This window comes from Pseudochaenichthys georgianus, chromosome 8, assembly GCF_902827115.2.
Source record: "Pseudochaenichthys georgianus chromosome 8, fPseGeo1.2, whole genome shotgun sequence".
NCBI classification, from domain to species: domain Eukaryota; kingdom Metazoa; phylum Chordata; class Actinopteri; order Perciformes; family Channichthyidae; genus Pseudochaenichthys; species Pseudochaenichthys georgianus.
Genome location: NC_047510.2, coordinates 2,452,550 through 2,479,129, shown reverse-complemented (window position 1 = coordinate 2,479,129; position 26,580 = coordinate 2,452,550). Strand labels below are relative to the sequence as shown.

At 43.7% G+C, this 26,580-nt stretch overlaps 2 protein-coding genes across 2 annotated transcripts in view; both read right to left on the bottom strand.

Annotated features, from left to right (window-relative positions):
* Nucleotides 1-1,760: 1,760 nt before the first annotated feature.
* On the bottom strand, nucleotides 1,761-16,758 carry hao1 (hydroxyacid oxidase (glycolate oxidase) 1). Its single transcript, XM_034089642.2, has 8 exons — nucleotides 16,541-16,758; nucleotides 8,214-8,365; nucleotides 7,492-7,756; nucleotides 7,094-7,266; nucleotides 6,729-6,820; nucleotides 2,589-2,747; nucleotides 2,352-2,421; nucleotides 1,761-1,897 (listed from the first exon to the last, which is right to left on the bottom strand). Exons 1-8 carry the CDS (start codon nucleotides 16,726-16,728, stop codon nucleotides 1,830-1,832), a joined length of 1,167 nt encoding a protein of 388 aa, XP_033945533.1. The 5' UTR covers nucleotides 16,729-16,758; the 3' UTR covers nucleotides 1,761-1,829.
* A 1,039-nt stretch (nucleotides 16,759-17,797) lies between these two features.
* Nucleotides 17,798-26,580, bottom strand: part of smg1 (SMG1 nonsense mediated mRNA decay associated PI3K related kinase) — an 80,003-nt gene continuing 71,220 nt past the window's right edge. Inside the window, 10 exon segments of the mRNA XM_034089547.1 lie at nucleotides 17,798-18,969; nucleotides 19,966-20,072; nucleotides 21,106-21,282; nucleotides 21,658-21,758; nucleotides 21,864-22,075; nucleotides 22,253-22,480; nucleotides 24,915-25,094; nucleotides 25,194-25,346; nucleotides 25,673-25,810; nucleotides 26,182-26,391. Of these exon segments, the coding sequence (XP_033945438.1) occupies nucleotides 18,892-18,969; nucleotides 19,966-20,072; nucleotides 21,106-21,282; nucleotides 21,658-21,758; nucleotides 21,864-22,075; nucleotides 22,253-22,480; nucleotides 24,915-25,094; nucleotides 25,194-25,346; nucleotides 25,673-25,810; nucleotides 26,182-26,391 (1,584 nt within the window). The 3' untranslated portion in view covers nucleotides 17,798-18,891.

Here is a 26,580-nt window from a genome sequence, read left to right as displayed (position 1 = left end):
TAACAAACTATGAATGTGTCATACCCACTTAACGGGAAGAAACTCAGCTATCAGACAATATTAACCATATTTAGTTAAATGAAACACAAGGGTAATATCAAGCCTCTGAATTAGCCCTAACTCACGGTATAAATACTTTATTACTTATCGGATCTCCACAAAAAAGATATCAGATTAAAGCTGGGATTCCACAGATTCTAGAGGTGTAAGTATCATCACTGTGCGACCAAAACTCAGGGCAGCGAAGGCAAACCCAGACAACACACCACGTAGCTTTACGGAGCCAAAACGGCAAGTATGTCTTACCTTTGCTGTTTTCTCATCAAAAGTTCTGTTCAATGGCATTACAATGATAAAAACACTGCTGAAGGTTAATCCAATGTGTCTGTGTCCCTTTGAAATGATTACTGATAATCCATCATCATATTTATGGCTATAACCTAGTTTTCAGTTTTCAGAACGTAACATAGCTTTCGGTTTGGGCAAGCTGCGTGCGCATCACTCTCACTCCTCAATGGTAACGTGTAGGTGGGTTTAGGAACTTCCCTCTCGATTCTATTGGCTCTAACGGTTCAAAAGAGGTGTTAATCATCAAAATTGACCGATGGGTCCCAGAGATATGGCAAATCCACCCAAATGACCCCAGAAGTAGGGATGGGTATCGTTTGAAATGTATCGATTCCGATTGCGGTTCTGCTTATCGATTCCGGTTCTTATCGATTCCCTGTTTCGATTCCAAAATTGTAAAAGAAAGAGGTGAAATGTTTAGATAGCAGAAATATCTTTATTTTTTTAAGCTTTAACTGACATTTTTACAAATAAAAAATATACATGCAATACAAATGTATTGTACAATAGCTGTGCTTTATTTGAACTGAGCTATGCCTTTGGCAAGCTATTAACAGGCTGTGCCTTATTTTTTAGTGTAGTGGAGCCTCACTTCAGAGCGTTTAGCACGACCCATCTTTGGTGTTATGAAGTGACTGAGCTCGTGAACTGTCTACGGCAGGGCGGGGGGAGCCTTGCTGTGGGGAAACTGTGGACCTCTGTCGACGCAACTTACATGATGCCGTTTAAAAAAATGCAGGGCGGTGCCGGCCGTCAACGGCCCGCTGACGACCGGCCATTCTGTGATTCTCCAGAACACACAGATGGCCAGTCCGCCCTTACCCTGGTTGTATTCCACCGGGTCACCGCGGCGCAGACGGACCCGGTGGAATACAGGGTCTACCGCGTTTAGGAACCGTTAAGCAGAACCGAAATTGTGTATTTTGTATGGGTACCCGGTACCCGGCATTTTGTTATCGGTTCTCATCTGGAACCGAGTTTCGGTTCCCAACCCTACCCAGAAGTGGTTCTTTTTTTGCTAAACCTCTCTAAAAAGAACAAATGTCACTTGTTTTGCATCAATCTTGATACAGGGTACTTATTATATGTTATAGTTTGGATTCTTAAAGCGTTTAGTCTACTATCCCATCATTCAAGGGTGGAAGGACACTATAATTAAAAAATGTTTACTATGTTCAATCTGAAATTACTTTAAAATAAAAATAAATCTATTAATTCTGACTCTTCTACATCCAACTCACAGGTTTATCATTGCTTTGAGGAAAAAGATGATTAATTTAACCCTTTTAGAAGGGAAGATATAGTCATTTGTTCTGGGAATGTCATTTTCGAGCCTGAGACCTGGAAAACAGGCTTTGGGCTTAACTGGTTAGGTAAAACCAGTTGTTACAATACATTTGAAAAAACACGGATGGATACAAAAATAGTTTAATAATATGACAAATAGCAGTATAATATTGCCTCATCAGCAGGTTCATCTCTCATATCCTGGAAGTGAAGTCTGCTTTCCTGACCAGAGACCTGTTGACCTCAGATACAGAACGACAACCTACAGTACACACACACACACACACACACACACACACACACACACACACACACACACACACACACACACACACACACACACACACACACACACACACACACACACACACACACACACACACACACACACACACACACACACACACACACACACACACACACACACACACACACACACACACACACACACACACACACACACACACACCATTTGTAGACATATCAACTATTTTTCTAATGTCTTTGTGTGTGTGTGTGTGTGTGTGTGTGTGTGTGTGTGTGTGTGTGTGTGTGTGTGTGTGTGTGTGTGTGTGTGTGTGTGTGTGTGTGTGTGTGTGTGTGTGTGTGTGTGTGTGTGTGTGTGTGTGTGTGTGTGTGTGTGTGTGTGTGTGTGTGTGTGTGTGTGTGTGTGTGTGTGTGTGTGTGTGTGTGTGTGTGGTGTGTGTGTGTGTTACCTGAGAGAGCCATAGCCAGTCGTAGCTCCTCTTTAAAAAGTTCCAGGATCTCTGTCACTCCCTCTTCCCCCTGGATACACACACCATCTTTTTTTATCAAATCTTAATGAAATTAAAGTCTAAGAGCATACGATTTTAGTTTGGACAAATAAATAAAAAGTAATAAAATGTGTCAAATTCATTGAGAAATTAAGTTTCACTTTATGATTATGAGTGTTTGGGGGTGTGGCTCTTCACCTGACAGGCGAGCCCCCACAGCACGGGGCGGCCGATGAAGACTGCCTTGGCCCCCAGAGCTAAAGCCTTCAGCACGTCTGACCCCCGCCTCACTCCTCCGTCCATGAAGACGTCACAGCGCCCCTGCACCGCCTCCACCACCTCCTCCAGCACATCCAGCTATATACACATACACACACACACACACACACACACACACACACACACACACACACACACACACACACACACACACACACACACACACACACACACACACACACACACACACACACACACACACACACACACACACACTCATTTATTTCACAATAAAGTATGGAGGGATAATTCCTCCATACATTTTTTTAAAGTTTTTGGTTACATTCTCAAAATAAGGCCTGTGGTTAGTGCAAGTTGTACAAATGTTCCCATTTTGTTCTTCAGTATATAATAAAAACTGTAGATACCCCACTGGTGGATGTCTGTAGCTTTTTGGTGTCAAAAACAGCGGTTACTAACAAGTGTCTAAATGAGACGACTTAACGTCATAAATCCGAACATTAGCCCGCCTTTAGCTTAGCGGTGGTAACGTTAGCCATTGCGGTTGTGCGGTTGTTAGCTCTTCACTTATGGCGATTGCATTTATGTTGGTTTTAATATGTGGAGATTATCCTACTGAACAAAGCATATTAAGTATCATAGACGTATTTTCTGCAATATTCCAAAATCCAATGAGAAGAAACCCACTGCGTATTGTTTAGTGAGGCCTTTCCATGCTGACTTTCAGATGGGCTTACACAAATAAGTAATTACTGCTCCACTCGATATTACAATGTTAATCTTTAGGATTAAAACTAAGCCACTAAAAGAATGTTCTGTGTAACAATTGCCTTTAAATCATATTTCCTCTGTAACATACGGTTCCACTGTTCCAAACTGCAATAATAAAATAGAAAAACAAATACATACCTCTGCTTGTTTAACTTGGGATGCCCTTTCCTGCCCCTTGTTGGAATTGTTTGCCTGTTCACTGAACTTCTGGTTGTGACCCCTGCCTGCCTTGAATCTAGTAAAGCTACTACACTGTGTTTCTCTGGGCTGTGCTCTTGGGTCTGTCACTTCAAGTCATTACAGAAGTGGCTTTGGACCAGTGGCATAATACCTGCGCTAACCAAAAGATAATGTTCTGGAGTGCAGGATTGCTGTAACCGTTTCAATCAAATGGTTCGACTCAACTCACTTTGGTACCAGGTCTTTTATCAATGTTGTTTTCCTCGGCAGATAGTACTCAATCAATGTAGGCAGGATGCCTAACTGCTCTGCATGGCAACGATGTAATGAACTACTGTGACATCATTTTAACCCAACATAGCACAGCCACATAGCTCCATCAAGATGGATCCTTTATTCGCGTCAAACTGTATTGTATAATAATCTGTAATAATCTGTGTGACAAACTAACTTTTATGATACTGACACGTTTTGTTCAGCAGGACAATCTTCACATATTAACATGATTTTTAAAGGTCTCCTATTATACCATTTTTAGGCATATATTATAGGTCTCAGATATATAAACATTTTATGAAAAACATGTCTATGAAGTTTTTTGCTCAAAATACCAAACAGATCACCCATTGTAGCCCTGCCTCATACCCCTCTAGTGCAGCCCTGTTAGAGAAGTGCTGATTCTGGGTCTGTAGCTTTAGAGAAAAACGTGTGAAAAAAAGAGGGGGGGAGCTTATGCCTGCTCAGAATTCTACCGAGATACTCAGCTAAATGCTGCCGTGATGAAACGCCATATCATGTTCCAAACCACTTCAAGGATTATTTCTGAAACAGTATGGAGCTCAAATACTTATTTTCTTGCGGCGAGTTCCTCTTTGTTTCTGCTTTTTTACACATACTCTCTCCAGTACAGGTTAGCTCTGAGTGTTAGCGATGCTTGCTAATGTTAGCACAGACCATATTACTTTCAAAATACGTCGCGCATTGTTTCTCATAGCGACGTTTCTGATATTACGTCATATCAGCAAATCTGGATCAGCTCCGTTGCAGCCCCGTTTTTAGAGATGTGGGTACAGAGGAAAAGAGAGAGGGTTTTGTTTCCTGACACTTTGTGAGTTCCCTTACACAACGGGGACACATATTTATATATAAAAGACATAAAAAAGTGCATTTTGCATGATAGGAGACCTTTAAGTAAAAAGCTAACGTTGGGCTATAAATGAACTACAGCCCGGTCACATGACTTCACGTCACCGACGCTAAGCCAATAGAGTGTTGCAGTGAGAGTCCTAAAACCTGGAAGTGAGATAGCATTTTACCACTACTGGTTCCCTCGTCTCAGAGCCAATGGGATCTCTCCATAGGATTTAGGAAAATAGCTGGAAATAAGGTCTGTGGTTGACACACATTTAAGAGACGGATCACGTTTTGTTCTACGACATTAAATACATCAGCAGTGACCCCACGGGTGATTTCTGAAGAGTTGACGTGTCTGAAAAACGATGGTTGTTACCAAGTGGCTGAATAGGACGACAGAAGCTGTCGAGGCCGTTGTACGTCATTACGCCGAACACGTAAAACACTCCCTCTAAGTTTGTTTGCCCTGTTCTGCTTGAAAGCAAGTCCCTGCCTCCTGCAAAGTGTTCAGACAAACACTTCAACTTGTTCCATTTACAATCTGTATGTTTGAATATGGATCTTGAGTTGGCGTGACGTTGAAGTCATGCGACCTTGCTGTCCTCGGCTGTAGTTAGTGTACAGCATAACGTTAGCATTTTGCTTCTGGCGATTAGATTTATGATTCGAAAATGATAAAGTAGGGTAGACATGTGGATATTATCCGGCTGAACAAAACGTGACGTTTATCTAACAGATTCGTTTTCCAGAGACCATAATTCAAGCTATTTTCCAAAACCCTATGGAGAAATCCCACTGCTTTTTAGTCGAGGGAACCCGAGCGCAGTTTACTTCTGGGTCGGCATACGTCATCCCTGCACCACTCTATGCCAGCTAATGTTGGGCTATAAAGGAACTACAGCCTGGTCACATGACTTCACCTCACCACCGCTAAACTAAAGGTAGTAAGTAGAGTAATATTTTTGTATATCAATTTGACACTGCTTATTTTTTGTATTGTATAATAATTCTCATGTAAAATTTTTGCATTATTGTTTTACACATTCGAAAGAAATCGAATCAAATCAAACAGCTAAGCTAAAGGTGGCTAATGTTGGGCGTGATAACGCTTAGTCGTCTAATTTAGTCACTTGTTAGCAACCGCCGCTTTAATGACACATAGAAGCAGGGTTGCCAACTCTCAGACACAAGGTATAAGTCTAAATCTGCTAACAGCACCGTTGTATGACCATTTTAGACCACTGACATAATGATAATATATAATAATAATTCAAGTACATCCTTTCAAACTGCTAGTCACATCCTCATGTAAATGTAAATATATCGAGGTCAGAAAAGTTATGGAGTTCATTTTTATTTATCTTACGATAAGTTAATTAATAGCTTATCGGGCCTATGCACACAATAAAACAGTGGAAACAAACATGTGTTTGACTTTCACTAGTGAATGAAACTGGGCCCTTTATAGTCTGTGTTCAATATTGTGTATTTGTATATATATATATATCCTGCTAAGGTCCAGCTGCTGACACGATAGCAGTCATTTAGTGCGTAATGTGTAATTAAACCCATGATATCAACATCTCACTCCAGCCAGGTACCCAAAGTTGGCAACCCTGATAGAAGCTTCAAACTAACACCATTGTGGTGTTTACTACTTTATTTAATGTTGTAGATCAAAACTTTAAAATCTTGAGAGCTTATGTTAACCACAGACCATATTTTGGTAAATGTAATTAAAACAAAACGTTGACTTCGAGACTTTGGATACTGGAAGTACTAAAATGCGGACTCATTTGCGGGTTTAGGACCTGTTGCTGCACCACACTTTAGGGAAGGTCGAGAATAACACCATACATTTCCTTTAAAGGGTTACACCTGCTAGCAGTTTGTTAGTTAGAATTAACAGTTACAATGTTTGTTTGTCTGTTGTTAGTATACAACATGGAATAATTGTAGGTAAACATTTATTTATTTAAAAAAAGAACAATATACAGACAAACACACACTGACCGTGGCAGGAACCCCATCCAGCTGTCGAGCTCCGTGATTGGACACCAGGATACCATCGACTCCATAGTTCACAGCTTGGACAGCATCCTCAGCTGCACACACACACACACACACACACACACACACACACACACACACACACACACACACACACACACACACACACACACACACACACACACACACACACACACACACACACACACACACACACACACACACACACACACACACACACACACACACACACACACACACACACACACACACACACACACACACACACACACACACACACAGTTGATTGACGTTGATTGAAGGTAATTCCTTCATCGGGGTAAGCAATTGTTTGTGTGTGTGTATACCATTTAGGACTCCCTTGACGATCACAGGTAGGTGTGTGTGTTTTTTCAGCCATGTGATGTCGTCCCAGCAGAGGGTGGGGTCTATCGCTTTGGCAACATAAACAGCCAAACCACTGTCGTTGCCATAGTTACCCTCAGAGAAAGCCAGGGAGGCTGACGAGAAGTTAGACAGGCTGGACACGGACACGGACACGGACACACACACACACACACACACACACACACACACACACACACACACACACACACACACACACACACACACACACACACACACACACACACACACACACACACACACACACACACACACACACACACACACACACACACACAAAAGTTAGGACACTGTGGACTTGATGGTACAGTTTTCCCCTGCTGTTGTAATCGGTTCCTACCTGAGGTGTGAGGGAAGTTTAAAGCGGTTGCGCATGTCATCCAATCGCCTCCCCAGGTAAGGTGTATCCACGGTGACAAATATGGCCTGATAGGCCGCCTCCTCTGCCCGGCGGACCAATGACAGAGTGAGCTCTCGGTCTCTGTAGATGTAGAGCTGCAGCCACATGACCCCGCCTCCTGTGGCTGTCATCGCTGACATCACTTCCTCTATGGTGGATGTGGCCCAGGAGCTCAGCATCATCCCTGTCCCTGCTGCTTGGCATGCTGGGTAGAAACACAATATAACATATTTTCCACCCTCTATAAATGTGTGGCATGGATGACGAGTTGTGTTGACTAGCTCTGTTGTATTTTATAAGAGCTGTAGCTCCCCTAATATGAAGTAAATACAAAAAGTTGACAGATTACACATAATTTCTATTATGTTAGTTCAAAGTAATAATATTAAAGCTCCCCCATCATGCAAAATGCACCTTTTTTTTCAGGGAACTGACAAAGTGTCAGAAAAGAAACCCCTCATCTCCAAAAAACGGGGGAACAACGGAGCTGATCCAGATTTGCTGCGGTCATGATGTAATTTCAGAAATGTGGGCTGGCTTTACGCCCAAGGCCCCATCTTCTGGTTGCGTTAGATTGGGGTCTGAGATTAAAAGTTGTTCTGAGCCTGCGAATGAAAAACTGTGATTTATATTTCATTTTCTAGTAGCACACAGCGTGGTACCTCTGGCTGTGGCCATCTCCCCCTCAGGGTGGGCCATCCTCTGCATGGCGGTGGCTCCCACACACACCGGCATGCTGAGCTTCTGTCCCAGCACAGAGACGGACAGGTCCACTGAGGAGACATCCCTCAACACCCGGGGGAGGAGACGCCACCTGCACAACGTCACCAGTTCATTCTTTCAGACTGCTTCACACAGTCGGAACAACAGAGGTTAAGCTGGATTAACTGTGTGATAGCTGTGACACATTCAATGACACTCACACTCAAAAAACTGTGTTTAATCTCGATTTTGCACGTTTCTATACTATTGTGAAATGATCAAAAAGGAGGTGAAGAGTCCTAAACCTTGGAAATAAATCATAAGTCAAAACATTTTTGGAAGTTCTTTGGTTAGATTTATGAAATAAGGTCTGCGGGTAACAAAAGCTGAATACATTTTCCCCTTTTGTTCTACAATTTAAAATACGTCACGACTAAACGTCATCATGCCCAACATTAGCCACCTTTAGCTTAGCAGTGGTGACGTGAAGTCATGTGACCGTGCTGTAGTTCCTTTATAGCCCAACATTAGCCTCCTTTAGCTTAGCGGTGGTGAGGTGAAGTCATGTGACCGTGCTGTAGTTCCTTTATAGCCCAACATTAGCCACCTTTAGCTTAGCGGTGGTGACGTGAAGTCATGTGACCATGCTGTAGTTCCTTTATAGCCCAACATTAGCCACCTTTAGCTTAGCGGTGGTGACGTGAAGTCATGTGACCGTGCTGTAGTTCCTTTATAGCCCAACATTAGCCTCCTTTAGCTTAGCGGTGGTGACGTGAAGTCATGTGACCGTGCTGTAGTTCCTTTATAGCCCAACATTAGCCACCTTTAGCTTAGCGGTGGTGACGTGAAGTCATGTGACCGTGCTGTAGTTCCTTTATAGCCCAACATTAGCCCCCTTTAGCTTAGCGGTGGTGACGTGAAGTCATGTGACCGTGCTGTAGTTCCTTTATAGCCCAACATTAGCCTCCTTTAGCTTAGCGGTGGTGACGTGAAGTCATGTGACCGTGCTGTAGTTTCTTTATAGCCCAACATTAGCCACCTTTAGCTTAGCGGTGGTGACGTGAAGTCATGTGACCGTGCTGTAGTTCCTTTATAGCCCAACATTAGCCTCCTTTAGCTTAGCGGTGGTGACGTGAAGTCATGTGACCGTGCTGTAGTTCCTTTATAGCCCAACATTAGCCTCCTTTAGCTTAGCGGTGGTGACGTGAAGTCATGTAACCGTGCTGTAGTTCCTTTATAGCCCAGCATTAGCCACCTTTAGCTTAGCGGTGGTGACGTGAAGTCATGTGACCGTGCTGTAGTTCCTTTATAGCCCAACATTAGCCTCCTTTAGCTTAGCGGTGGTGACGTGAAGTCATGTGACCGTGCTGTAGTTCCTTTATAGCCCAACATTAGCCACCTTTAGCTTAGCGGTGGTGACGTGAAGTCATGTGACTGCACTGTAGTTGGAGTTTATATGTGGAGATTATCCTGCTGAAAAAAACGTTTAAATATCATAAATGTGTGATGACAGAGATTATTTACTGTTACATCCCAAAAAGCAATGGGTCAGCCTACAAATGTACGTCATCATGTACCCATTCCTTTTGCAATAACTCTATTCTGTATGTTTGGTGTGTCTATTGGTTGAGTGTTTTACATTAGTAGTGATATTAGGGGAACACTGGGTCAGTCTAACATCTGGAACTAAATCCGCCTCAGACTAACAGCTGGTCAGTGAGGGAGCTCAGTGTGTGAATGACTAACTGTCCAAACGAAAATGATATTCACTCAGTATTCCCTCCAATAGGGTCAGTGTTTATGACATCTTATCTACTTTAAACACATGTTCAGACTGATTCAATTAATGATTTAGGACCATTAATAATGAGGGTTAGTTTTAGGGTATTTGGTAAGTGTTTTTTATTTTCTAATCTTTCTCTGTGAACTATCTCCAATTTTAGAAAACTTCATAATATTGTTGTAGTGGCTTAAAAGTTTCTAGAGCCACTTCCAACATATGGGGGTGTGATTTCAACGCACAAATAATTCAAAACGATATTCCATTTTGTCAAGATTAATCCATTTATTTTCCATTGCCGCCGCATACATCCTTCTCAGTGTGTCTGCTGTGTGTGGTTGAACTGGTTTAGCTTCCCGTCTAACACCAACCCCTTCCCCATAAACAGACATAATATAGCAAATAAAAGACCAAGAGGTGTCAACAAATATATTTGGGGCGTAAACAACTAAGGTGAGTAGGTAAGTATTTAACAATTAAAATAAAAACAAAATTTATATAATAAACTCAGTTAAATGTCAAAATGTGAATCTGTTTAGTGTCTGGGCTCATATTCTAAGTGCTCATCAGGGTGTGCCGTTTCACACACACTCACTCCCTAAGCGTCCAATAGCGACGTTTGGTCAGTGTCCGTGGCGTCCAATTGTGACGCTCCTAGGCTCCTTCAGCGTCATAAAGGGACGCAAATAGCTTTCAACTGATTGCAATGTATTCCCATCTGCGTCGGGATTTGACGCTCATGGAAGCACGGCATTCGTTTATGCCGGCTGCCCTTAAAGGCAATGTGAGCACCCATTCCCATTGGATAACGGAGAATTTTACACCCGGAAGTAAGTACTCCTCTTACTGTCGATTGATTTTACAGTGATATCTGCACTACTCATCGACTAAAAAACACCAGATTATCCTTGTTAATTACACAACATTGATTGGTTTAAATTGTGTGCAATGCTTTTGTATTTTTCCCCTTCGATTCGGAGAAACAAATATGTTTTCTGAGTAAAGGATGGCAGAAGACACTACACTACCCAGAATCCCCAGCTATCATTTGGCCTACACCATGTGCTCTGTTTGACAAACCCCGTTTTTTTCACCATTCATTCCGATGGCTGGCGTCTATGTCACGTGATCTTCAAATTTCTCCCTGCAGAAAAAGAAAACATGGCCAAAATTCGTTTTATTCTGGGTGTAAAATGCCTATTTTAAAGTTAGTTTGGCCATTAAAATGCGTTTTGATGTCATTTGATGCGAGAAATATGAGTTGTTATTTCAGATTATGTGTGCAGTGGATGTACATGATCTTTAGTTTGCTAGTTATTACGAAGATTACTTCAGGAAATCGCGACATTTTCATTGTTACCAAGGTGGTTGCTAGGGACGCTGCTATCGATATTATTTCTGTTATGTTGTGTAACTGTTTAATGGTGTTATCTTTATTGCTACCCCCTTCCCCGTCAATGTATAGTGTTGGTCCACAGCCTAAACATATTAGTTTAACAAAATCCGCATCTAAAGATAGCCTACGTTATTTCCCCCCTGTGCAATTCCAGGCTCACATCTCAGAGCACACCGTCATTAACAAATACCGGAAACAGACCAAAAATAATAATAATACCTTATTCCGAGTGTGCTTGCTTTTCTCTTTGAAAGTCATCACATAACGGCATTGTAATACACGGTTCGGCTGCATTACATATTACATATCTGCCGTAGTTCTGTATTTATAGAGCCCTGATGAGAAGACAAACATGAGGAACTGAAAACGTGACGTGGATCATAAATATATCAGCCATTAAACAACATCTTACATTTATTTTCACACAATACGTCTCCTTGCAGTATCAACACTAATTCGGCTCACTTTTATATTTGATCCAGTTGGTAGATAGGCTGTATTTACACCATAAAGGTGCACAGCTGATATAAAGGGACACCTGGTGGTTAAAGCATGTTATTGAATTTCAATATTTTTATTATTAGATATTAATAGGATCCCTATAAAGTATATTCATTACTCGTTATTCTCTACTAATTGTTAATTAAAGACTGTATGTAATGACTATTTTGCACATCCCTTTCAAGATTTCAAGATTTTCTAAGGTTTATTGACATATCATATAGGCCTACACAACTGTGGTGTAGTTCTGCACTGAATGAAAAACTTGGGTTGCAGGTTCCTCAATAGTGCATTACAAGACATCTATCAATATGTGTGCATACCTCCAGCAATGTTAACTATGTTGAAGCACTTATTTTAACTGATATTATACATAATGTATTATACCCTTATGAGATGTATGTAGATATTTCATCTCCGGCCTTGTCAGGTATTGAACAATCAATAAATAAAGAACACAGAATTGTTGAATATAAAACACAGAATTTGTGTGATTATACTAAATGATTTTCAAATAAACACAACTGCATATTTAACTGTTACACATGCTGATGTAACGCAAATGTTACAACTTGGGATCAATAAAGTATATCTCATCTTAAGCTGATCGATGGCTACTGCCATATTTGCAAAATGTGCCTCTGAACCTTGACAAGTGCATGTTTCAGGCTTATCAATTAATGTAATGTAATGTTATCACAGGGGTCACACACATAAGACCAGCTGTTAAATAAAGCTCTTCTGACCTTAGCTGGCATGTGGGTATATATATTAATACTGCCCATAATGGGCACCATTTATTAATTATATGTTTTAAATGTGAGTGTTTCCTTCCCCCTAAACCTCCAGGGATGTACACAGTTTAATACTGGCAACTTCTTATTATGGGAAATACGAAAACGTCTTTTAAAACTACAACTCCCAGTAGAGACGTGCCATAGAGAACATGTTGCGAAACAGAATAGCCAGCATGTGTAGTTCTGGGGACGGGGTGGGGGAGGGGGGACGCGGTGGACCCGTTCAAATCCAGTTTTGGACAGTCTGCCATGGTTCCATCCCATTTCAAGTGCTGTTCGAGAATCGGCTTAACCCTCGGAGCACACTCTCCAATCACAGAGCTTGAGGACTATCACGGGGTTTGTCAAGAGCACATGGTGTAGTCCAAACGATAGCTGGGGATTATGGGTAGTGTAGTGTCTTCTGCCATCCTTTACTCCTGGGAATGGACGCTCACATTACATAAACGAATGCCGTGCTTCTATGAGCGTCAAATCCCGACGCAGATGGGAATACATTGCAATCAGTTGAAAGCTATTTGCGTCCCTTTATGACGCTGAAGGAGCCTAGGAGCGTCACAATTGGACGCCACGGACACTGACCAAACGTCGCTATTGGACGCTTAGGGAGTGAGAGTGTGTTGATGAGGGGCACAGTTATAAATTGGTAAAGAAAACAAAAATAAGTAAAATGAGGATATCTACAAAAACCTGACAACATATGCACAGCATTTAGGAAAGATACACAAACATTTACTAAAAGCGTTGCATAAACGAAAAGCAGCAAAAAAACAAAAACACTTTAACAACTGAAACTAGTGGACACTAAAAAGTGAGGCACACAGCTGGGACGGGGCACTTGGTGACTTTCAGGATTATAAAGTTGGACAACTGTCTCTGTTGTTATCTGTTATAACTGTATACCCAGTATATTTGAAATGACTAGGTTAGCTAACTTGCTAACAGCAGATCTACAGTAATATCAGAAGGAGTCATGTGATCACATTTTTTAAATAAGCTGAAAAAACGTTTGTGTTACATTTCCAACAACCAAGACAGTTGTCCAGCTTTATAATCTTGAGTCACCAAGCGCTCCGGTCCCAGCTGTGTGCGTCACTTTTTAGTGTCCCCTGGTCTCCGTTGTGGGGCGCGACCCCTGGTGGGTCGCGGAGGTACTGCAGGGGGGTCGCGGGAAGATCTTTTCATTTTATTATTTTCTCCTTTTAGCTTTGTAAAGCACCTTGAGATGACGTTGTTTTTAAAGTGCAGTGCACCTATATAAATCAAATGTATTATTATTATTATTATTCAATTGTAAACAAACACTGCTCGGAAATATCTCATTGGTCAGAGAGCTGTGGGCATAATGCTGCCTTTTGCAACATCCTACTTGTGTGAGATAGGCTTTGTATGGAGTCAGATTTGGGTCAATATTCTAGCGCGCAAAACAAGCTACTCACGAGCGGAAAATGTGCTTTTACACGCACATAAAATGACTCTCGCGCGCAGATTAAAACCCCGCGAGACAGCTCTCTTGCTCCCTCACTCGCTCGCGGAGTCTGAAAAGTTGCGTGAAAAGTTTCTGGCATTTTGGCGGAGCCACTGGACTTTGATTGACAGCTGCCAGGAAGACCGGAGTTGCCAGGTTTGATAAATGCCTGAACTACCAAGAGCCGAGGAGTGACAGCTGCAAGATCAGTTGGACGAGATTGAATGGTAAAGTTGTCCATAAAAAACTATTATATTCGTAAAGTGTACAGCTAATATATATATATATATATATATTAATTAATTTTATATAAAACAATATATTGTTGAGTGGGCTGTATCTGTCGAAAACTGCTAGTCTGCTGTATGCACCTCCCTTACGAAATGAACTATAAATGAACTATAGTATTACTATAAGAGTTGTATAGTGTCCTATAGTAAGTTTGTAGTGTTCTGTAGTATTTTTCACCAGCTATTGTATTACTATAGTTTTTTCTGTAGTGCCATTGTATTTGCTATAGTAGCCCTATAATATTTCAATAGTAATACTCTGTATCTAGATCTTTGTAGTATTCCTATATTATTTTAAATAGTATAACTATAGTATAATATAATATATAGTGTTTCTGTAGTTGTTTTTTTAAACACACTATAGAACACTCCTAATATCATGATATTGTCATAATGAATGCATATTATTACTATAGTGTAGCATTGCACTCCTAGAATTAATGTCATTTTTGTATATCAAATTAATTAATATATATATATTAGCTGTACACTTTACGAATATAATAGTTTTTTATGGACAACTTTACCATTCAATCTCGTCCAACTGATCTTGCAGCTGTCACTCCTCGGCTCTTGGTAGTTCAGGCATTTATCAAAACTGGCAAATCCGGGCTTCCTGGCAGCTGTCAATCAAAGTCCGCCCCAAAGTGTTAGAAACTTTTCACGAGCGCATAGACAGACTCCGCGAGCGAGTGAGGCTGACACTCCCGCGAGCGAGTAAGAGCTGTCTCTTCCGCGAGCGAGCGCATAGCCACTCGCGGGGGTTTAATCTGCGTGCGAGTCATTTTATGCGCGTGTAAAAGCACATTTTCCGCTCGTGAGTAGCTTGTTTTACGTGCTAGAATATTGACCCAAATCTGACTCCATACTTTTCTGCTGCCATCAAAACGAAACAGATCAAAGCTGAACATTGAGAATGAACTGAGAAGTGCAGTCTCAAAACAACAGCCCCGGTTTGAGAAGATCTGCGAGGGACAGCAAGCACACACAAGTCATTGATAAACTAGTGTGGAATAGGAATGGTAAAGTGATGTGATCGTTTGCAACCTGCAGTAGAAACACTTTCATTCATATATTTTGAATACATTTGAATTTAAAAAATCTACTACTCATGGAAGAAGGCCAACCAGTTTTAATTAGGCCAAATTAATTCACAGTATCTATTACAAGCACTTTAGTTCATGTCTAATCCATTATAAAATATACAATTATAGTTGGATCTTTGTATCTTATTATTATTAGCAGAGAAAATGTAATGTTTTTACAACAATATACAATTAATCCTACCAATATAGATGGGAACCGGGTTGGGGGGTCCCGAGAATATTTCCAATACCCAAGGGGGTCACGACTGAAAAAGATTGGGAACCACTGCCCTAATGGAAGTGCTTTGGGCCGTTGTTACGCGTTTGCACCCGTCAGCCACCGTACTTCTCGCACTCAGTAGGCCTATACACACAATATGAAGCCCAGAACAAACCCAGAGGATTATGGACATGGTCATCATGTACTTTATACCTAACATATCTTAGTAAACACACTTATACACAAGTATACATAGTGTATATTGAGGAACATTATATGGGCCTGCTATGGCACAAGGGACTCAACTCCTGCCAAAGGAAGGAAGCCTCAAGCATTATGTTTCAGTTTCTAAGTGAGAGGGGCCCCTAGAAGGGACATTATTCAAAACATAACCTTCACGTGCACACATTTTATTAACATGTAAGCTAAGTGATGCACATGTTGTCCCAAGGATAATAAAAACAGCTGCTTGAGACAATACAAAACACAATATGAAATAAATCAGAAAACAAGAAATGACAACGGAACCAGAGGAACATGTTCACGAGCTGAACGAAGGACAGTCAGGTGTGGCCCCAGAGACACTGAGGTGGAATGGATTCAACCACTCGGTATTCTTTGCATCAGAATCCTGCTGTGCTTTAAAGGCTGAGGCACAAAGTACATGTGTTGGAACATCATGCTAAGACTCTGTCCAACAGAGCTGCTCAGTGTGTGTGTGTGTGTGTGTGTGTGTGTGTGTGTGTGTACCTGTTAAAGGCAGCCACATTGTCAGCCAGTGTGCTCTGCTCATCAGCTCCTGAGCGGTAGTAATCATAAACGGCTTTAGGAAGAACTTTCTCAGCTTCTTTCTCGAAGTCGGACACACACACACGCTGTCCTGCCATGGCTGTCCCCCGAGCGTCTGCCCCTGACACACACAGAGCCGCTGTAATCATTAACCTGCTGCAGCCGGCCTCTCCGAACCATCTCTTCTGAGGGGGGCAGTTTACACAAGATAACAGAACACACACGACATGTTATTTAGCTTGTATCCAAACCACTCACAGTCCTCTGTCCTCCGATTGGCTGCTGCCCTTTATACAGCGCGTTTAAGCTGAATGTTTACAAAGACATTGTAACACTTTTTTCACAATTTTGAAGTCTACTGTGAGGATTATGAAATAAAATTGACTGATATTATTGGAAGTTATATATAATTATTTTAAATCTATAATGCTAAAATGGAATCCTCACTTTGGTTCCAAACATTGTCCAAATGAAACGGTATGTTTACTGCTTTTAGGGACATTGCCCAATTTCTGGAACAAAGTCCCAGAAAGCTGCCGGTCCGCTGCGACTCGGACTACTCTCAGATCCAGGCTGAAGGCCTTCCTTTCTGCCTCTGCTTTTAATGGAACGATTGCCATCTTGCACTGCAACTTGTATTCATGTTTTATTATCTTTGCGTTTCCACTGCACTATTTCTTAATGCTCTTATTGTCTCTCCTTTTAGTAAAGCACTTTGAAGTGCCTTGTGTTGAAAGGCGCTGTATAAATAAGCGTGCCTTGCCTTTGTCTTCCCCCTGTAGTAACCATGGCTGCAAAATGCTAAACTGTTTATTTCATTTCATGATACGAGTAAAGATAGAAAAAGAAAGAAGTGCTACTGATACAATCTGACAATCCTACAGATGAAACAATGTGCGAGGAGAGCCAAGTGTCCTCAGAGGTAGAGCAACCTGCGACCAGAGACTAGAACGTGAGCCTCAGGGGGACCAGGGAACTCCCACAGCATCCGGGTCCTTTACATGAGCAGTCCGTCCTTCCTTTACTTATGAATTGTCCTGGTCAAAATTCCTTTAATGAATTGACATACTATGAGGAAAAGACATGGCTGTGTTTGGGGACAAAGATGCAGTGTTTGCAGGCACGAGTCAGACCCAGTAACATCTAGAAGCTGTATGAACAGCTGGAGTTATACGAACAAAGGAATGGATTCTCATTGTTCATTAAAACACTCCACACTTCATAGTTCAATGTTTATTTGGCATCCAACAAAATCCAATAAAAGCTTTAAGAATTAACATTTTGCACCATCACCAAAAAGATAAATTCTCCCACTAAAAATGTAAAACTAGAAAGTCAATATTAATAAAATGCAAGCATGGGGGGGGGCAAGCAACATGAGGCAAGTATGAGGCAAGCAACAGCTTGTGACAGGCATTTCAAAAAAGGCAGAAAACATGTACAGATCTAAAGAAGGACAAAAGAGTTGCAGAGCTCACACAGACTGCAGAAACAGAGTGGAGCGACCTCATGCTCTGCGAGATGAGACATCAGAAACTAGTCACATGACAGGCCGTCCACTTCACCACAAGGAACCTCCCTTGGAAAACAACTCAATCAACAATTCTGTAAAACTTTTGACTGTTTATCAACCAAAATACACCACGTTGACTGTCCCCCTTCATTTCCTCCGCTGCAGCTGCCGGGCGGCGTGGATTCAGGACCCTGAAGGACGTGGCTCTCAGCTCCTGCCGACCCGCTGCCAATCACAACGGAAAAGATTAGAGAAAAACAAGTGTGACCATGTGAGTGGCCCGTCTGAGCCCCCCCGGTGAAGTCCCACCCACAGCGCGGCGGCTGTGTGCTTCAGAGGGAGGCGGCTCACTTCCTGCTTCACCCTGCCCTCAGGTGGACTCTGATTGGCTCAACAGGATGCAGTGATTTATGGGTACAACTTGACGGTGAGCTATGCAGGTGAGGGGGGGGAAGGTGTTTCTAAGTCGAGGGTGAGGAGGCGTTTGCCTGCCTTCCTTCCCCCTCCCCCCATCCGGCACTGCGTTGCCTGGTCAAACCCCAGAAAGGAGGGCGGGGCGGCAGGCCCACAAAGCGTGTGTTAGCCCGCTCGCCGGAGGTTGGGGGGGTGTGGTTGCAGCGGTGCTACGAGGTCGCTGCACCGGTTTGGGTGCCCAGGAGTTTGGGAGGCGGATTGAGCATCCACCTCCCGTTCGCTCCCCCCAGTGTGGCCCGGTGCTGCTGTTCCGACACCCCAGACCCGCTGGACTCTGGTGGATCTCCAAGCCTTCGCTGGAACAAAGACATGAAGGAGCAGGCGCTCACACCCAGGCCGTCCAGCCCTCATACAGCTGAGCCAGGTTCTCCATGCTGGTGGCCTCTTTGATCACCACGTCCACCTGAAACAGTGACTCAGCATTAATATTCAGACCACGTTTAACCATCACATGAGCATCAGACACGGCTCAGATCATCAATATTAGTACTGACAATATGCCCGACTCGGAGACTTCCAGCCGATCAGCCACACACACACACTTTGAAATGACTTGCTTTTCTCAACACATTCCTGGAGGTCTCATTCTAGGTACCGTCTAAGGCAGTGCTTTTCAGTAGTGTTCCCCCTTTGAAACATTTTCTCAGCCGAGTACCCCCTGACCGATCCCGAACATTTTTGATCGAAAAAGCCTATATGAATAATTACAAGTGATGTTCCCTCAGTGTGTGATGTGTTAACTCCTTCGTGCATGCATTACAACAAACTAAGGATATTTTCATTTTATGCATGAAAAAAAATAACATAACACTTTTATAAAACAGATTTTTCCAAGGAGTTTTTCAATTTAAGTCATATGTTATTGTGAAAAACTATAAAATACAATACACACATTTGACATGTTTATATGAGGACCCTCTTGGTGGTTCTAGGAATGTTTTATATACAATTGTGTTTTCTATTTAACTTATTTTACTAAGATAATTTTTTTTAATTTTTTTTTTTTTTTTTTAAATCTCACGTACCCCCTGCAGTACCCCAACGTACCCCCAGGGGTCCGCGTACCCCATTTGAGAATCACTGGTCTAAGGTGCCTGTTAGCTAGTTCATTAAACAACGAGTCAGACAAAAGTGCCACTAGTCGCTGAAAAAGAGTGACTCGTGGTAGTATGTATTCAAATAGTAAAAGTAGCGTGCCACGCTATTGTGACTATGCTACAATATGCTATGACTAAGTGCTAACAAAGAGCAAACCCGTGTAAGCAACTGCCGTCTGATATCAAGGGCATGGAATGATGCCACAGAAGAGTGCCTGAGACAGAACCCCCACCCTGAGGCTCTCAGGGCCTGGACTTCAGACCAGCCGGACAGACAGCATCCAGAATGATGATGAAATGACCTGCTCTGTGACGCTCATCCTCCTGTTGGGGTCGATGTCTCTGCCCTCCAGCTTGGCCTTCACCCTCTTCCACACACTGACTGCGTACGAGTTCCTCTCCTGGACCGCTGCAACACAATCAATATGGAGCGTTCATTCATTTGTTTGTATTCAAAGTCTGCCTCAACCTTCTCTAAATAACTGACAACATGTGTTGGCATGTCTATTCAAAGTCTGAAAGCCACATCTCTATTCAAACGTCTGTTTAGTCACGCTGTGAGGGTGACGGACATGTAACGGGTAGTTAAAGGTTGAGCAGCGTCATTGTGTTGCTCCTGGGGGGGGGGGGTAATAGACACATGTTGAGTTGTATACACTGCTGGAAAGAGGAGAGTCCTAGCTTTCTAATGATATCAGGATTGTTGTTGGACTCCAAATATTAAGCGAAATATGTCACATTATATAATGACTGTCACCGAGTCATCGTTTTGAGAAAATGCCTTCAAAGTTTCCTCTTCTCTGGAATCCATCCATCTGATTGGTTATCAGCAAATGATCAAAATAGTACGGAGGGAAGATATTTTCGTTTGGATTACTGGTCTGGGAGAAGCTCCCGAGTGTGTATTTATGTGTGTGTGTGTGTATTTTTGCGTTTGTGTGTGTTGTGTTTGTTTCCCGGGGAAAACCCTCACGAGAAACACCGGCTGTTGTTATGCCTGCTGTGACGTCAAGTTACTCCGTTCTCCGCTTGTAATTATGCCGAAGCTTCAAAGCTGTATTTATCATCTGAATTTGCCGAAACAAGTTTAATATTCTGAAAGCCAAGACTTTGTTTATTTGAAACCAGATGAAAACAAACTGTAACGGACCCTGCCGTGTTATCTATGATTACTATACGCTTTACATTCATAATGTCAGCGGAGGGAGGGGGGGCGGCGTGCGGAACAGCAGAGTGGCGAGTGAGAGGTGCCTGTCATCTTCCCTTTACGAGCTTCAAACATGTATTTATCGTGTGGTTTTGGAAATAAAAGTTTCATATTCTGAAAGCCAAGACTTTGTTTTTTACGCAAATCCACGTTTATTTTGAAATGAGCCGTTGGGACTTCCGACTGATTCCGATAGAGCGGGTCACATATGAGCAGTCAGTCAGTGAAGAAGTACCTCGTCCTGTTTTGGGGTCCCGTACCGCCCTCTTGGGGCTGGGGTTGAGGCCTTTGCTGTTCACCAGCAGAGTGCTGGGGGGGGTGTCAGTGGGGGTTCCCAGGTTACGGGGGAGAGCCTTCCGTGCATTCTGGGACATGGAGTCTGGCTGGGTCTTCACCCCACTGCATTTAACAGCTGAGGAAAAGCAGATATGACAGTTCAAAAACATACTTGCATGATATCGGAGACGGCAGCCAATTCAGTTCAGGCAGGTTTAATAAAGCATGAAGCAGTCAGGCCTAACGTAGGAACCTAACCATGAACCTGGGGGTGCCTATTCCTCCATGTGTTGTGTTGACAGAGAGCTGCACCATATGAACATTGAGACAACAGTCACAGCACAGGAAGTGCAATGGCACGCAAGCTAGGAACAGCAACATGTCATGCTCCAAGTTTTTGCCCCAATACTTAAGGAAAATAAGAACAGTGACAGTTTGTATTGCCTAATCTACAAGAGGAGATCATTCACTGGGTTATATATCTCTGGATGTGACGGCTGCAGTGTCCTACCTGCTGCGAAGCTGGTCTGAGCGGCAGACACAGGACTGGAACACTCCCCCTCTCTGTCGGTCACCAGAGGGGAGGCAAAGCTCACCAGGCCATTGTACACACTGCAGAGGAGCACACACCGTGTTAGCACAGGATGTATACTGCGTGTGTGTGTGTGTGTGTGTGTGTGTGTGTGTGTGTGTGTGTGTGTGTGTGTGTGTGAGCACCTCTGGCTCTGGGCGTGCAGCTCCTTCAGGGTGGGGGGGATCTCCTCCAGCAGCTCCAGCTGCTCCTGGCTGCGAGGCTGCCCGCTGGCCTGCACCACCGTGAACAGCACCAGCTGGATGTTGTCCTGCCAGGCTTTGTACTCCAACAGGAAGTGCCGCACGCTGCCTTCATAGGTCACCTCCTCCCCGTCCGCCAGCGCCGCCTCCTCATCCTGTTTGGAGAAATAACACAGAAACGCAAATGAGTGAGCATCCTTGTATCAAATCAAATAAGGTCCTAAGTGTTATGACTTCACTTCGAATTGTTTAAATGTTCACAGACATGCAGATGCATCAGTCGTGTACGGGTCAGAGTGCAGGTCAGAGGTCAGGTCAGAGTCTTGTCCTACCTTGGACATGGCTCTCAGCAGGTGCTTGACGTCGGCCAGCTGGCGGTTGTGGTTGGACAGAGTGGTCTTGATGGAGTCCACCAGCAGCTGCAGGGTCTCTCCGCAGGACTCCAGCTGCTGCTCCCGCTCCTCCTGAGTCCTCCGCTCCACGCTCAGCTCCTCCTCCAGCTGCCTCTGGGCACAGCTCAGCCAATCAGCACTGCCGATGGGCAGGTCCAGCCCCGGGCTCTGTACAGATCAACAGAGAGGATAAAGTAAGGTGTGGACTTTCTCTCGACTAGTTCAGCTATAGGGCAGTTTCTTTTTTAACGAGTGGGCCCCCATCTAGGCCTCACGATAATTCATTTTGTTGGACGATACATTTTCCTGGAAATGATTGCGATAAACAATAATATTGTCGGCACCGTTGTAAGACCATTTTAGACCACTGACATAATGATAATATATCATAATAATTCAAGTACATCCTTTCAAACAGAACATTCAACATTGCAAATTAAATGTGAAATAATATTCAAATATATAAATTATATATAAATTATATATATATATATCTAAATAAATAAATAAATATGAGCACACATTGTCTCACAAGCAAAAACAACCCTCCTTAAAACAGCAGTCAAGTGTACAGTCCACTGTCCATACACAGACCCAGATGCCTCAACAGGCCATATCCAAATCCGTATTTCAAAGTTTTCGAGCGAGGAACAGCAACATATTGTCGGGCAAATGCGTCTTTGATGGTAAACTGTCGGGAAGGTGGGGGCTCTCCATCTCCAGCTGCCGTGTTGCTCCCAGCTGGAACACGGAATGGGGTGGTTGTGTTTCAGGTGCAGTTTAAGGTTGGTCGTATTGCTAGCTTTTGTTGCTACCTTTTTAAACAAATGCGACACACCGCCCGCCTCATTCAAGTCCGTAGGTTCGCCTCGTTGTTTTAATGCTTAAATCCAAAGTATTCCCACACCGGAGATGGAGTCCATTTAACTTCAAATGCCCCTCGAGTAAGCCACACGTTGTCTCCTGCTTGTCTCTATATTGTTCATTTGTCTGCTCCACTGCTGCACGCGGAGTGTCCTGACCTGGCTGTGTGTGAGCCCCGCCCCTCACGGCACGCCTCGCCGGCAGACACAGCGCGCCTGGCCGGTAGAGGGGCCGGTCACATCCTTATGTAAACAAAAGGGGCGGGAGTGGTTCAGTCTGTAGGAGATCGGACTTTGGACCGAAGCATTGCCGGTTCATGTCCCGATCGGACCAACAAATACGGAGTGTGGACTGGTACTGGAGAGGGGCCAGTTTACCTCCTGGGCCACTGCCGAAGTGCCCTTGAGCAAGGCACCTAACCCCCAACTGCTCACTGGCGCCGGCTAGACTGGCTGCCTCCTCTCTGACCTCTTAGCTGCATGCGCACGTGTGCATATAACGGTGTGTATTTGTATACGTCTGTGCATGTTCTAAAAAGTGTGTACTGTATGACCTGTATAAAAACGCGTGTGTGTACGACAGAGTGGAAACTGAATTTCCCCCTTGGGAGATTAATAAAGGTCCATCTTCTCTTTCTCTTCTTCTAAACGGCAATTTATCGAGGTCAGAAAAGTTATCGAGTTCATTTGTATTTATCGTACGATAAGTCAATTCATTGCTTATCGCGACAGGCCTACCCCTGTATTGTTTTCTCTTGCACCTGAATCATCGCATTATAACTAACATGTTATCATTGTAAGAATGTCTGACATGTAAAGGCCCGGACACACGGGCGTCAGGCCGACGATGAGCGTCGACACGCCCCACTCAGATTGGTGTGTCCCGCACCGTCGGGTCTTTTCAGCCGGGCCGACGCCTTTTCGGCCGAAAACCAAGGCAGTCGGCAAAAGAAATCACTCTGATTGGCTGTTCAGCTAGCGAATCAGTGCATGAGAAGCGAAACGGAAGTGAGGGACCCAAACAAACTATTAAGAAGGCAAATCTGAGATTTCATTTACCTCCAGCTCTCGACTCAGGTTCGGGAAAGCCCCGTGAGCTTCTCGCTGTAGAGTGAACATGGAACGCACACGCCATTTGTTGTTTGTTTATATCATGCAGTCTGTTCTTCTTCTCTCGGTTATCACGCAGTCTGTCTTCCGGTTGCCTCTTTTGAATGATGAATACACACTACCGCCGCCTGCTGGTAAGGAGAGTTATTGCGACTCACACATGCGCAGTTCGTACGTGCTTCTTGGCCGTCGGCTAAAGTCTTTGGCCAAGATGCAGAGACGCGAGGCGACGCAACAGTCGGGGTCCGTCTGTGTCAGTTCTTTGTTGTCAGATTGGTGTGTCCGGGCCTTAAGGGAACGGCCTAATCTTGTAATGAAGAAATGACCTCACAAACGCATGGCAGTGCATCACCACCTCGATGCTAAAAGCAGCTACATTTGGACGTTACTTTTAGTCGTTGATTTGGTCACCTATCATCACAGATTCACCAGTATTTACTGATGTGTTTTATGCTGCAGAACGAAACATAAAGATCTCTTCGGCTTGTCTTAACCACAGACCCTATTCCAGGCATCTAACCAAAAACGCTTACAAATACATTGACTTTGAGTAGAGGGAACCGGAAGAGGTTCACGACTCATTCCTGCAGCTCAGTATACAGCCTGTGTGCAGGTCGGAGGTCACCCACCAGTCGGTGCAGCAGCTGGAGCTCCAGTGGAGACACAGTGCTGCTGAACTGGGCTGCGTATGAGCAGGTCTGCTGGCAGCGCTTCAGCAGCTCAAACAGAGCGGCGTCCATGTTCAGAGCTTCGGGGGAGCGGGTCCGGAGGCCTTCAAAGTTCAGGATGGTGGAGCACAAGAAGGTGACCTGGGAAAAATATCAGAAACATGGGTCATCCATCAGGTGCTGGGGCTGCTAAAAAACACTGATGGAAGTTTCACAGTGGGCTTGGAGCGGTAGTGTTACCTGGCTGGTGCGCTGGTTCTCTCGGGCCACCATGGCGCGTCTCTCCCTGATGGTCAACTCAAAGTCCTGCAGGACCGGGGCGAGCGCTGGGTTGGCCCCCCCCGCCCACTTCAGGCGCTGCTCGATGCTCGCCTCCAGTGCCGCCAGCTTCTCCTGAAGACACAGTCAAACTGCATTTTAGTATTCAGCAAAAAAAATAAAAATAAAAAAAGGATTTCCTTTTTACCCAAATTACAATCATTGGCAACAAGTGCCAGCTATTGCTCAAGGTTCAAGGGTTCAAGGGTTCAAGGGTCTTTATTGTCAACCTAACGGAGCTACTTATGTCGTTGAAAATCTTAGGTCACGGTGTAAATACATGCTTTATAGTTTGGCATTTCCTTAAATTGATAAAGGCTCCAGTATGGGACCATCTCTAAAGGGGAGGGGCATGTGATTGATGGATGACACGCAGTACGGTGTCATGCTCTGATACTGACCTGAATAGCCACGATGGATCCCTCATCCTGACTCAGCTTGTAGAGTTTCTTCTTCATGTTGCTGAGGATGACGGAGCGCGGGGGGATGCTGACACTCAGAGGCTGGTTGCTGGGGCCCAGAACATCCTCATGCTGCCACTAAGGGGTAACATTCAGGGTAAAAAACACATGTATACATGAAAGACACTGCGCTGACTATTTATTCTTTTGTCTGTAACCTTTTTTTCAAATACACGACATCACTAACTCAGCTTGCTAGCTCACATCTATTACAGGTTGATCAGAAATAGAGTACTTTATTCATCCCGGAGGAAATTAGGTTCTGATTACAATCGCTCCATTTAGAATGAAATAAAGTAAAAGATACATTGAACAAAATGGAATGATTAAAGTTAGAATGTCCAATAAAATAAATATATTTTGTATTATTATTACTACACAAACAATTAAGTACAAATCCTGAGCCTTGTGAGTGATGAGATTAATATGTTCCTGGTGACTGAGTGTACCTGGAACATGGCGATGTGCAGCTGGCTCCTCTGCAGGCTGGCCTTGGCGGCCTCCAGGTTTGCGTCCAGCCTCCTCAGCAGGTCCACCTTCTTCCAGGCCGTGTCGTAGGAGGAGGCCAGCACCGTGGCCCTGTTCAGCAGCAGCTGGGGGACCCGCCCTGACGCCAGGCTCTGCTCCACCGCCTTCTTACACAGCTCATCCAGAGGCACCTTCAGACAGAGCAGACAGGGGACTGCTCACACACTGACCATCGCAGATATCTACACATGTTGAATACTAGACCCTTCTTTAAAGCAAATGTACCCAGCCAATCCCTTGTTAGCCAAGAGTTTAATATCTTCAGAAGATGAAGTGCACCGAGTCCCAACTCACAAAGTGACTGTATGTATGCCTATAAA